Source organism: Schistocerca serialis, chromosome 1 (assembly GCF_023864345.2).
Source record: "Schistocerca serialis cubense isolate TAMUIC-IGC-003099 chromosome 1, iqSchSeri2.2, whole genome shotgun sequence".
Lineage (NCBI taxonomy): Eukaryota > Metazoa > Arthropoda > Insecta > Orthoptera > Acrididae > Schistocerca > Schistocerca serialis.
In genome coordinates, this window is record NC_064638.1 from 289,792,472 (window position 1) to 289,806,420 (window position 13,949).

The 13,949-nt window shown below is 38.1% G+C and overlaps 1 protein-coding gene across 1 annotated transcript in view; it reads left to right on the forward strand.

Annotated features, from left to right (window-relative positions):
* LOC126468584 (transcription factor IIIB 90 kDa subunit) overlaps positions 1 to 13,551 on the forward strand; it is a 371,910-nt gene extending 358,359 nt beyond the window's left edge. Inside the window, exons 12-14 of the mRNA XM_050096561.1 lie at positions 3,363 to 3,538; positions 6,158 to 6,319; positions 13,361 to 13,551. Of these exons, the coding sequence (XP_049952518.1) occupies positions 3,363 to 3,538; positions 6,158 to 6,288 (307 nt within the window). The 3' untranslated portion in view covers positions 6,289 to 6,319; positions 13,361 to 13,551. The remainder of the gene's footprint in view (positions 1 to 3,362; positions 3,539 to 6,157; positions 6,320 to 13,360) is intronic.
* The last annotated feature ends 398 nt before the right edge of the window (positions 13,552 to 13,949 follow it).

Genomic DNA, 13,949 nt, shown 5'->3' on the forward strand with positions numbered 1-13,949 from the left:
GTCTGTCAGACATTTTATGTCATCTGGTAATTTATCAAAAAGTTTTATAGCAGCATATTTTACCCCTTTCTGTGCCAAAGATAGGTTAAGTAAAGGATAGTGTAGGTCTTTCTTTTTTCTGGTATTGTAATCATGAATGTCGCTGTTGATTTTAAACTGGTCCATGTTGGTGAGAAAAAATTTCATTACTGAGTAAATGTACTGTGAAGCAGTTGTAAGAATTCCTAACCTTTTAAACAGATGCCTACAAGATGTGCGACTATGAACCCCTCACATTATTCTAACTACTTCCTTTTGAGCAGTGAATACCTTTTGCCTAAGTGTTGAGTTGCCCCAGAATATTATTCTGTATGACATCAGAGAGTGGTAGTATGCAAAGTTTGTTAGCTTACTAATTTCTACATCCTCAAAATTGGCAATTATTCTGATTGCAAAAGTTGCTGAACTTAGTAACTTTAGGAGATCCAAAATATGAATTTTCCAATTAAGATTCTCATCTATATGTACACCCAAAAAACTTAGTATGCCCTACCCTGGCTACTGACTTCTTTTGATGTGTTATGTTTATTGAAGGAATTATACTTTTGCAGCATAAAATTGGATGTACTGTGTTTTTTCAAAGTTCAGAGCAAGCCCGTTCACAGAAAACCAATTAATAACTTTTCCAAAGACCTTATTTGTATCATTTTCTGTCGGACTCTCTTTTACTGGATTAATAATTGTGCTTGTATCATCAGCAAACATTGTCAGTTCAGCATCTTGTTTCACATAAGAAGGGAGATCATTCACATGTATCAAGAACAGGAGGGGACCCACGATCGACCTCGTAGAGCACCTAATGTAATTTCACCCCAGTTAGATGAAGTGGCAAATTCCTTTGTATCACTTGAAGCCTATAAAGAGACTTTTTGCTTCCTGTTCTGTAGATATGACTTAAGCCATTCATATGCTGTTCAATTTATATCATAGTATTGTAATGTCTCTAACATAATGTCATGGTTCACACAATCAAATGCTTTGGATAAGTCACAGAATATTCCTACTGGTGACATTTTACTATTTAAAGACTCTATTATGTGGACAGTGAAATTGTATATTGCTGTCTCAGTGGAACAGCATTTCTGAAATCCGAACTGTGATTTACTAAGTATCCCATTACTGTTGAGATGGCTAACCGCTCTTGAGCACATTACTTTCTCATAGATTTTTGAAAATGCTGTAAGCAAGGATACTGGCCAGTAATTATTGACATCTGTGATTTCCCCCTTCTTGTAGAGAGGCCTGACAATGGCATATTTTAACGTGTCTGGAAAAATACCCTGAGTCAGTGATGCATTACATATGTGACTCAAAACATCAGTTGTAATTGCTCCACATTGTTTAATAACTTGTCATGTACTCCAACAGAACATTTATTTTTCAAAGACTTCATAATTTTCCTTATTTCACAAGAGGTTGTTAAATGAAACTTAATCTGACTAAAATTTTTCAAAACTGACTCTTCCATGTAGTGCCTGGCTTTTTCTTTTGAGCTATTCTCACCAATTTTTTCTCCTACACTTAAGAAGTGATTGTTAAATACATTGGCTACCTGTGTACTGTTGGTTAAGATGGTCTCGTTCTCTTTAACAGTAATACTACCTACCCCAGTGGTTACTTTTCCTGTCTCCCTTCTAACAGCATTCCATATCGATTTGATTTGATAAGCAATGATAACATTAATGTGACTGGACCCTGTATATTGATATAAAATGTTGCACACAAGAAGTTAAATATATCGTTGTACTACAATGATAACATTAATGTGACTGGACCCTGTATATTGATATAAAATGTTGCACACAAGAAGTTAAATATATCATTGTACTAAATAAATACAAGTTGTATAAACTCCCTAAAAAAATTGAAAGTAAAATAAAGTCTATATCTTACTGTTAATGGCAGCTGCTGTACATTGGTTCCAAATATTATTTGTTTCTCATAAATTATTAATAGTGCATAAATTACTAATTACAAATAAGAGAAAAAGGCCTATAATGAGGAGCTGAGAAAATATGCATTTCGAAGAATTGTGCTTTTATTATAATTTTATTTTTCATTTCCTACAGACTTGCTGATTATGTCGTTGAAGTCGTGTTTAGCAACTGTGTAGTATTCTATTGACAATGCAGATAAATTTGTTTGACAGTTTGTTTGCACCAATACTAAACCTTAAGTAGTTTTTATTTTCTAAACTATGTTAATAATATTCTGCAATCATTGGCACTCTTGTAAATATTCTCAAAACAATTTTGATGTTTGGGTAAGCGCATCTGCTAACCCAAACCCTGAAAAAAAATCTTCAAAATATCTAAATGGGATGCTGTGTCAATGCTTTTAGTTAGCTCATTCACATGAAACTTGAAAGCAGCTATTTCACGAACTAGTTCTGCTGTTTCTCTGGCTATATTTGACACCAAAATCAGCTGTATGTTTTAAAAGAAAAGAGATAGAGCTTTCAGTTAAGGCATTTCCTGACAGGAAATCAGAGTCACGTGGAATTGTGTGATATATGCGAGATTTATTTTCCATTTCATGTAGTATTCTATAAAATACTTTGAATCACTATCTCAAACAGTCTTACTCAGCACAAATTGGCAAAAATTAGAAAATACTTTGGTCAGATAGCACATTTGCTTTAGCAACTGCTTGCTGAATTGTAAGATAATGCAGCATCATTACAAAGTAGCAGCAAGAATTTCATAGTTGTACATGACCAACCTGCGTGAACTGATTTCACTACTATCACATAAAGAATGTCAGTGATGGACATATGTTTGGCACTAGTTTTTTTTATGATACTACTTGGAAGAAATGACACTGTGACAACAGCGTGTCTTTACAGTTGCTGGCTGAGGGAAAGGCTTCTTTTTATAGGCAGACAACAGGAACATGAAGGGTAGGAGAACTCACCTCTCCTGGTTAATTTTTAAGCCATTTTTATTCCTTGCTTTTTTTCTGATCAGTTTTTGTGCCTCATTGTGACTCACTCATGGTGGGGCCTTATCTTACCACTCCCTCAATACAGTACTGCCTAGCCCCACAGCTAGTTATCTGATCTAGGCTGTTTCTGTGTTGCATATGTCACAGGAACCTACTATGACAATTTTCTCGAGTGGAAAAAAAAAAAAAAAATGTTGGTAACTTATATCTAATTACTCTGTTCTTGAGCTGCCAAAAGTGACTATGCTAATTTTTATGCAAGTTATATTCCGAGTCTATCTTGTTTTAATTAATTATTTGATTTCATTAACTCTGTTAGCACCAAGAAAAATTCCAGTGTGGGTGTTTAAATTTTATACCATGTAATTTGGCAATTACAGGGAACTCACGAGTAATAAAACACTCCATACTAAAGTTGTTGAGAAAACAAATGAGCTTCCAGTTGAAGTAATTGAGGATAAAGATGATGATGTGACACCGGTTCCAGGTAGTGCAGAACAATCATCAACTACACTACAGACAACCGACACAGTTGATGTCCAGGATATTGAAATGGGTATTCACATTGTTACTTTTATTGTTCTGATTCACACATTCTTAGAGTAAGATTTCTTCTGCAGTATGCCTTCAAATGTTACTTGTCTTTTAATGAAAAATACTTTTCTCTGTCTCTGAAGCCCGTTTAAGAAATTTTCAAGATGAATTAATCTTCTGGCTTGATATTTGAACATTGGCTTTTGAATACAGGGTGGTCCATTGCTCGTGACCGGGCCAAATATCTCACGAAATAAGCGTCAAACGAAAAAACTACAAAGAACAAAACTTGTCTAGCTTGAAGGGGGAAACCAGATGGCGCTATGGTTGGCCCACTAGATGGCGCTGCCATAGGTCAAACGGATATAAACTGTGTTTTTTTAAAATAGGAACCCCCATTTTTTATTACATATTCATGTAGTACATAAAGAAATATGAATGTTTGAGTTGGACCACTTTTTTCGCTTTGTGATAGATGGTGCTGTCATAGTCACAAACATATGGCTCACAATTTTAGATGAACTGTTGGTAACAGGTAAGTTTTTTATATTAAAATACAGAAAGGAGGTACGATTGAACATTTTATTTCGGTTGTTCCAATGTGATATATGTACCTTTGTGAACTTATCATTTCTGAGAATGCATGCTGTTACAGCATGATTACCTGTAAACACCACATTAAAGCAATAAATGCTCAAAATGATGTCCATCAACCCCAATGCATTTGGCAATATGTGTAACGACACTCCTCTCAACAGCGAGTAGTTCGCCTTCCGTAATGTTCACACATGCATTGACAATGCGCTGACGCATGTTGTCAGGCGATGTCGGTGGATCACGATAGCAAATATCCTTCAACTTTCCCCACAGAAAGAAATCCGTGGACGTCAGATCCAGTGAACGTGCGGGCCATGGTATGGTGCTTTGGCAACCAATTCACCTGTCATGAAATATGCTATTCAATACTGCTTCAACCGCACGCGAGCTATGTGCCGGACATCCGTCATGTTGGAAGTACATTGCCTTTCTGTCATGCAGTAAAACATCTTGTAGTAACATTGGTAGAACATTATGTAGGAAATCAGCATACATTGCACCATTTAGATTGCCAGTGATAAAATGGGGGCCAATTATCCTTCCTCCCATAATGCTGCACCATACATTAACCCACTAAGGTCGCTGATGTTCCGCTAAAACACCTACTAGGGCATCATCATTTGTTGCAGGTTGTGGTTGACGTTTCACATGTGGCTGAACACTTCTTGTTTCCTTAAATAACGTAAATATCTGGCAAATGGTCCGGACACTTGGATGATGTCGTCCAGGATACCGAGCAGCATACTTAGCACACGCCTGTTGGGCATTTTGATCACAATAGCCATACATCAACACGATATCGACCTTTTCCACAATTGGTAAACGGTCCATTTTAACACGGGTAATGTATCACAAAGCAAATACTGACCGCACTGGCGGAATGTTACATGATACCATGTACTTATATGTTTGTGACTATTACAGCGCCATCTATCACAAAGCGAAAAAAGTGGTCCAACTAAAACATTCATATTTCTTTATATACTACATGAATATGTAATAAAAATGGGGGTTCCTATTTTAAAAAACACAGTTGATATCCGTTTGACCTATGGCAACGCCATTTAGCGGGTCAACCATAGCGCCATCTGATTTCCCTCTTCAAGATAGACAAGTTTCGTTCTTCGTAGTTTTTTCGTTTGACGCTTATTTCGTGAGATATTTGGCAAGGTCACTATCAATTGACCACCCTGTATAAATCATACCCACATTTCTCATTGTGTGCATGGGAATATCATTTAGTATGGCACTGTGTGTCAGTGGCTGTCAGACTATAAATCCTAAGGCTCAGAGTTTGATCTCCAGCTTTTTTCATAGTTGTTTTCATCTTTGGAAATGCTTAGTGGTGGTGAGAAATGTCAAGTTCCACTGTGGTTTGAGGTCTACAGTTAGTTATAGTTCTGCCTCTAACTGGTGAGTAAGCCAGTCAACAAGTTGGAGGAAGGCATTAGATAATTCGGCAGTTCGACACTTTACCTTGTGGAATGCAAAGATTCACTCCTGTCTCACATAGCAGAATTGAAAACACATTTCCAAGTGGGTTGCACAAGATTGAATAGTTTTTTGAATTGCTTGTTGCAAGCACAAGGCAAAACATTATGCAAACACATTGTGTTCACCAAACAACACACAAGCCAAAAACAGTGCCATTTTTATATAAGATCAAGAGTTCCAACAACAACTATTAAATGGCTATTTGAGCTTTAAAAAATATTTTTCTCTCCTGCCATATTTTACTGTTTCTGTAAAATAAAATTCGTTTAGTTTACTTGATTCCAATAGTTCCATCACATTCTTTGTAATGAAAGGTTTTGGAGAAGATTTCCATGAACATAAGTACAAGTTAAACTCAGTTTCATAGTAATCAGAGCAAAATTAAATGAGAAGTAACTTTTTTAGTGTTACTACACAAAAAGAATAAGTGTACAGTGAAGCTTTAGTAACTTTGTGCCATCCTACCTGCTTTGTGTAATGCTGTGATTTCCATTTAACAGTTTATTTGTCTCTTTATGGTGAAATATAAACTGGCAACATTATTTTTCAGATGAAGCGGAAGATTTTGAAGATGAACCTGAGCCTGAACCTGAGAATAGTGAAATATCTTTGGCACAGATGCTCAACCATCATAGAGATGATGATGAATATTATGGAGCCGATGATTATGATGAATACTGAGTGCATGACAGTCTGTGAACCTGTCCTACATGTATGTATTGCAAGTTAGAGATAAATTATCACCATTCTTACTTATTTCTGTTTGAAAAAATGACTGAATAATGAAAATTTGGAGGAACTTACTTTCAAAAGTAAACCCTCCTGGCCTCCTTACCGATCTAGCCCCTTCCCTGTTCCCATTTCCGCACTACACAGCCCTCTGTTTCACCATTGCACCCACAGTCCTTTTACTTCTCTCCTTTTTCACTACCTCCCAACTGCATCTAGCTGGCCTACTCTCCTCCATCTCGTTTTTGTATGCTCCCACAAGCAGCACTTTACTGTCACCCACCCCTATTGTGCTGTCCCTCCCCCTCCCCGTCCCAGCCCCCTCCTTATCCCCACCACCCGATTGCCTCTCTCATCATGTGGGGCTGCTCGCAGTGTGGCTTCAGCAGCCAGAGACTGTGGTCATGTGTGTGTATGTTGTCTATTGCTGACAAAGGCCTTGTTGTCTATTGCTGACGAAGGCCTTGTTGGCTGGAAGCTCACACTCTGACAGTCTTTTTGTTGTGTCTATCTGTGACTCACCATCTCTGCTATATGGTGAGTAGCAACTATTCTTTTCATAAAATTGTTACATTCCATTCTGGATTTTCCATTGTTTGATTTTCAAAATTAAAGTAAGTCTTTTGGTTTGCAATTATCTTGAGTTTTTAAAATTTCTGTCCAGTGTGTTTAGAATGCAGATTAGTGACATTCCTGGTAACCTGCAGAAACATGGTCTTTCACTGAGGAATGTGAGGGAGGGCCCAAAAATAACCAGAATTTCTTTCTAGAAAGCATATACTTTATTGTTTTCAAATACAACCTTAATCTCCTTCGAAGTACTCTCCATTAACATTAATAAACTTGTCCAAATGTTCATTCCAGTGTTTGAAGCACCTTTTAAATTCATCCTCTTTGATACCTGCTAGCACTTTCATGACATTGCGTTTTACGTCTTCCACATCTGCAAAACGCTTCCCTCTCAAGTCTCTTTTCATCCTCGGGAATAGGAAGACGTCCAAGGGTGCTAAATCTGGCGAATAGGGCGCATGGGTCAAGGTAGTCGCCTTCGTTGAGGCCAAAAACTGGTGAACGCTGAGAGCCGTGTGCGCAGGAGCGTTGTCGTGATGCAGGAACCACACGCCAGAATCCCACAAAGCCGGGCATTTTCGCGACAAACTTCTGCGAAGCCATTTCATAACCTCCAAATAGAATTGTTGGTTTACTGTCTGGTTTTCAGGGACAAATTCAGATTGTACGATCCCTCTTATGTCAAAAAAACAGATCAACATCATTTTCACATTAGATTTCACTTTTTGAGCTTTTTTTGGTCGAGGTAAGCCAGGTGACTTCCATTGTGATGACTGTTGTTTACTTTCTGGATCGTACCCATAGCACCATGACTGTAATGATTTTGTTGAAAAAATGTGGATCATCTTTGAACACGTCCTTCATTTTGAGACAAGCTTGAATGCGACGATCCCTTTGATCTCCACCAAGAAGCTTCGGCACGAATTTTGCTGCCACTCTTGGCATCGCCAAATCGGTGGTCAAGATGCGCTGAATTGAGCTCCAGGACAACCCGGACAAGTTCTCGAGTTGGTCGATTGTCCTGCGTCGATCTTCACTGATGAGAACACGGATTTTGTCAATGTTGTCTTCACTTCGAGCAGCTGAAGGTCGACCGGAACGGGGCTGGTCTTCAACCACCATTTCTCCCTTTTTAAACTGGGAAAACCATTTGTACACTTGTGTTGCACTAAGAGCATGGTCTTTGTAGGCTGTCTGAATCATTGCAACAGTTTCTGCTGCGTTCTTGCAGAGCAAGAAACATAACTTCACTGCCACACGTTTGTAAGAACTAGCCATTTCTTCGTGTCACGTTTGCACTGTACGCACACTCAAAGAACTGCCAAAGAAATCACGCTTCTCACTGTTGGGTGACGCCGCGTGGCAGAATGACTCAGCAGAGCTCCTACTACAACCCTCTGGCAGCACAACTTGCTACTACAAGTGCACGATGTGCAGCATTACGATTCCGGTTACTTTTGAGTCCCCCCTCATATGTAACCTTTTTTGTATATAGCATTTTATATTTATAATATACATTGTGCGCGTTTTGTGCTAATTCATTCTTCAGCACCACTGTATTGTAGTTTGAATGTTGTATAACTATTAATCATATATGATTGCCTATGAGCAGTGCTGTAGAGTTCACTTTTATTTTGATACTTCTGCCACTTGCAACAACATTCATGTAGTTCGGTTTCCCATTGTAGTAGTCTCTCCTCAATTAGTTTTTAATTGCTTGGGTGAGTACCCTCTTTCATGTTGTTATTTGGCTGTACCTAAAAAAGGTCAGTAGCATTGATCATCGTCCAGAAACAGATAAAATTATATTTTCCAAGGTTGACAGTCTTCAGGCTGCTGCCTTTGGCAGGTTCGCGAATCCCTGGAAAGATGGCAAAAGTGGATACTGACCACACAGTGCCTCTGTTTGCCTAGGCAACAGGTACAAAACTCTATCCATTGTTAAGTTACATCTGAGTCAACACAGGATCTATGGTTGAGATTCCTACAAAGTTCAATCAAGCACAGAGATTTGGTTTGCTGGTCTTTGGGAGCCCCAGGATCAGGCAAGTATTGGATATATTCAGGGTAATAGCTGCCAGATTGGGAAGGAACATCAGTAGGCACTTGGTATGTATGCCAGGGGGGTTTCATCCAATTTGCAGAGGACACTCTGTTGGCAACTGTCGAATACTGGCTGCAGTCAGCAAATTGTCAAAGATGTCAGCATGAATTATGCCTGCTCTCTTGGTTCTGTGCAATCTTTAGATGGCTGGTTGAAATGATGAATTCAACTAACCTTGCACATGGCTTGGATGCATGGTTCATGATTTCCAGTGTCATTCTGAGACCCATTGTTGTGGTTTTTTTGTTTTGAGTCAAGTGGAAAACTTACACCCCAGATTCAACAATTCTGCAATGATCTCGTATGTCAGTTTTTCCAATTCTGCTATCAGGTGGAAGGATAATATAGTATACATGAAACTTCCTGGCCAATAGAAACTGTGTGCTGGATGGAACTGAAAAAGCCAGAACCTCTGCCTTCCATGGGCGAAAGGTCTACCAGCTGAGTTATCCAGGCATGACTTACAACCCACCATCACAGCTTTACTTGTGTCAGTACTTCTGTCTTACTTTACAAAATTCACAAAATAACGTAGTCACAGCTTGGGGGGATTGTTTCCAAAATGAGTCATTCTGCAGTGCAGTGGAGTGAGTGCTATTTTGAAACTTTCTGGTTGGCTCAGTCACTGCAGCATTTGCACATGAAACATAGAGGCTCTGAGTTCGATTCCTGGTCCATCACACAGTTTTATTCTGCCAGGAACTGTGCAGTCTGTGCACACCCAACTGCAGAAAGAGGCATTGATTGGCAGAGAGGCTTATCTAACAAAAAGATTTTTGGATATAGTCCTTGCTCCATAAGAATCTCTTTCCACATTAAAGTTCTCTGTCACCAATAATACCTGTACTCTGAAAGAATACACGTTCCCCATGACAAAGTTCTTCACATAGAGCTTAGACATGCATGCTGAAGTAACAGACAGTCCCTGTTCCAGTATGCTAAAAGTGTTCCTCTGAGGGCATTACAGGCAGACACTAGCCTTCCCCATACCCAGAAGCAGATCTCCCATTTTGTATCTCCACATACACCCATTACATAGTATGCAGCTGCTTACCAGCCACGAAGGAGTGCCCTCTTTGTCCCAGAGCAACTCACAACTACTAGTCTACTTTGACCTAGCTCCTAGAATTTTTTTCACCCTTTCCAAAGTGCTATTACACTGTCCACCTACAAAAGCACCTAAATCATACTGAAACTTAACAACAACCACTGCATGGACCAAACAGACCACCCACATATGGTCTTTTATTGCTGCCTCATATTCCTCACCATATGGATCCTGACCCACAACACCAACTTCTGTGATCTGAACAAGCGGAAACATTCCATGGAAAATAACATTCATTTCCAACCCTCATCACCTCACTCTCTCCAAGTCCCTGCCCTCCACTTCAGTCCAACCCCCCCCCCCTCCTCTCCCACAGTTAGTTGTCTCCTCCAGCCCTAGTTCCTCCCAGTCTGGGTCTTTCCTCTTCCTTTTGTATTTTCTCTCTTCACTGTTCCTCTTACCTGCCCAGTGCCCAGATGCCCAATACATCTTGTGTACCCTTCTAAATGTGCCACACAACTTTCCTTAAGTCACTTGTCTTGTTCCTTTGCCTCCCCCACTCTACACATATCCTATTTCTCGCTACTTATCCCAGCCAAGACTGGTCTGTAATAGGAGCCCATAATGACTGTTACACACATTTGGCAAAATAGTTTAATAATACTGTACATGGCAGTTCATCCAGAATGGCATTAAACTTTAGGCCTTGCACTGCTATTTTCCAATTAAAAAAGAGCAGATCGTCATTTTGTGCTTTTTTATAGAAATAAATTAACGAAATGTGGCCATGATGGTTTTTGACATGGCATCAGTGTTACACATCCTGTGTGTGATGTGAACCCTGTTATGTTTGATATCAGTAAATTTATTTAATAAAAGTTCTTTCGGTCAGCTTTTTTGATGTTTGCCAAGGTGGACCTGCTATTCAGGGCTATCTAACAGTGCTCCAACAGCCTTCAAAGGACCTTTCTCATATGTGTGAATGGGCACTGAAAGAGAGTGTCAGTTGTCTTCTTAGCTACCTGAATGACATAAACAACTGCATTTTAAACCTTTTGTATTCACACTTTCTGTTAACCATCATATTTCAAAACACAGTCACAAATACTAAGGGAGCTGACAGATCATCTTAAAAATATGTAGCTTGTACAAGATCAAAACAAGAAATATATTATTAATATAAGTCAATTCAACAGTCATTGTGAACTTTTCTCTGTGTCTTCTAAACAGCTTGAAAGCATAATGTGCCTAAACAAGCCTGTATTTGCTGTGACAGTGATGTCAGATGTAGGAGATATAAATATAAAAAAAACCTTGCATACTTTGCTTATTTCATTCTATTCTGTCGTACCGGATCACATTCTGGGGTAACAAGCAAAAGTTTGTAATGTGCAAAAGCATGTAGTAAGAATCATTTGTGGTGTAAATTCAAGAACATTATGTAGAAACCTGTTCAAGGAACTTTGTATTCTAACTACTGCTTCTCAGTTATTTATTCCTTAATTAAATTTGTTGCAAGTAATATGTCTCTATTTCCAACCAGCAGTTCAATACATAATATCAATACTAGGAATAAGAACAATCTACATAAAGACCTAAAATCACTTACCTTGGTCCAATATTCAGGAACACACATCTTCAATAAATTGCCACCAAACATTAAAAACTTGGTTTCAGATAACAGTGTTTCATTCTGACAGATTTTTTATGTTTTTTATGTTATACTTTCTGACATGTTCCACACCCATGAGAATCATTTCATTTTTTGGCTCTATGGAATGAAAACTGACTCTAATCTAATCCACACAGCAGGTGGAGATGCTCAATCACTGTCTCGGATTGCAGAAGTGATGGGTTCAGGCTGTTCTCTCATCTACACATATCATAATATTTCTCGCAGTGGGATGCCCTGACATCTTTTGTCATAACAGAAGTGGGACCTGCCATCCTAAAAATGCCATTTCACACTTCATTGGCCAACTTTCAAAACAGAATTTTCGACCAAAAAGCAGTGAACATGCATTATGTACCAGATTCTCACAGGGGCAGGATGAAATGGAACACACCAGAGTCCCAATATTTCTCATATGAGCTTGACTTTGTTCACTTTCTAGAATTTCCACATACCAATGTTGGTTGACATTTATCTAATAATCTATGAGATTTTGGAAATAGGGCCATGAAATCCTCCGTGTTCACATGCAGTTTTAATCTGTGGTAGTACATGTAATGCATGTATCTATGATTTGTTAACAGGATATAAAGTGTAGACTTAACCCTTAACAGGTCCTGTATTTATATCTGCGCTGTGACACAGCATTGAATATTTATGCTTGACAGTGACATAATTCCAAAATTGTAATAAGTGAAAAATGGCGTCCTTTAAATATATAGTAGTGTTTCTCTCCCATTCTACACCACTTTGTTATGCATTAGTTGGCTTATCACATTTTGTGGTTTTGAAATGTTCCTTTCTAACACCACAAAGGTTTTTTTTTTATAGGTACAGTGAGAATTTTTGAAGTTGTTTCTGTAAAAGCACAGTTTCAGTACATTACAGTGACAACACCTTTTCTGCCAATTGCCCTGTTTATCTAAGCAGGCTATATTTTTCTAATGCAAGTATTTCTGCACTGACAAATTATGTGGATACCTGGTTGCAGAGTGTATGAATTGCTAATGATGGCTGAAACATATACGTTGTATTTACCATTCCTGTGAGTGTGCTACTAATGAGATGAAGAGTTTTCTTTCCAATTTTGTGGTGCATTTGCTGAGTAGATGTGCCTCCAAGTCACTTTGTAGTGGAAAGAGGGTTGAAAGGTGGGGAGAAAAAAATCTACAAAAGCTTTGTTTGGCTTAATTTTTAGAATTTTAGGAAAGAGAATTGGCATCTACGGTTGATTAAGCTCAGTATGCAACTTCCTTTGCATCAGTGCTGTTATTACACACTAGCAGTACTGCATTTTTACTTTCCATGTATACTTAAGACTACGGGCATAGTCTTCACTATCTTATTAGAAGAGCTCATTCAGTTATAAGCCAGCAGTAAATCGTGAAAATAAATGCTATGAACATTGCATAGAATGAAAATTTATGTAAAAGATAAAAAAATAAGGAAATATGGAGTTTTCATTTAAGCTACTTCATAAACAAACTTTTAAAAGGATCAGAAAGAAGTCCATTTACTATGTTGTTAGGGCACTGAGATGCTGTATATACAGCTCTTATGTGACAGAGTTAGCTGCCTCCCCATTTATCAAGTAACTGTTTACTCCTAAAGTGTATTGTTATTTTTTTAGGTTCATCAAAAGGAGATTGCATGTCATGGATTTAAGGTATTAAAAAGACATATGAAGAAAATAATGTATAAATACACTCATTCCAAAATATTTTATTTGTATCATTTTTTATTTATTTCATATGCCATATATGAACTGAAATACGAATCATGTTTTGTAATACTTTGATAATTCACTCCACTGTGAAGCAATGGAATAATGAAGAATAATTATTTTTCAACAACAAATTACAGCTTCTGTTATTTACAACCTTACCTTTCATTAAAATATGTACTTCCATTACCAATACATTTATGTCTGCAAATAGGCCCATATTACATTTGCGAACTTCATGACTGTTCAATGGGAACATGATCACAATTGAGCATAGAAGGTACACATGCATCTAAATATATCAGTTTTGAACATGGCTGTCTTTCAGCTACCATATAGAAGTTTCAACAGATAAATAACACAGCCAACCAGTTGCCAATAACTGTTTAGTACATTGACCTAGATTTCGACACCTCTAAGGATGTCTTCATCAAAATGAAATTTTAAAAGCCATAAAGTTACAGTGTGAGAAGGCAATAGTCGAAGTTTAGAGCAG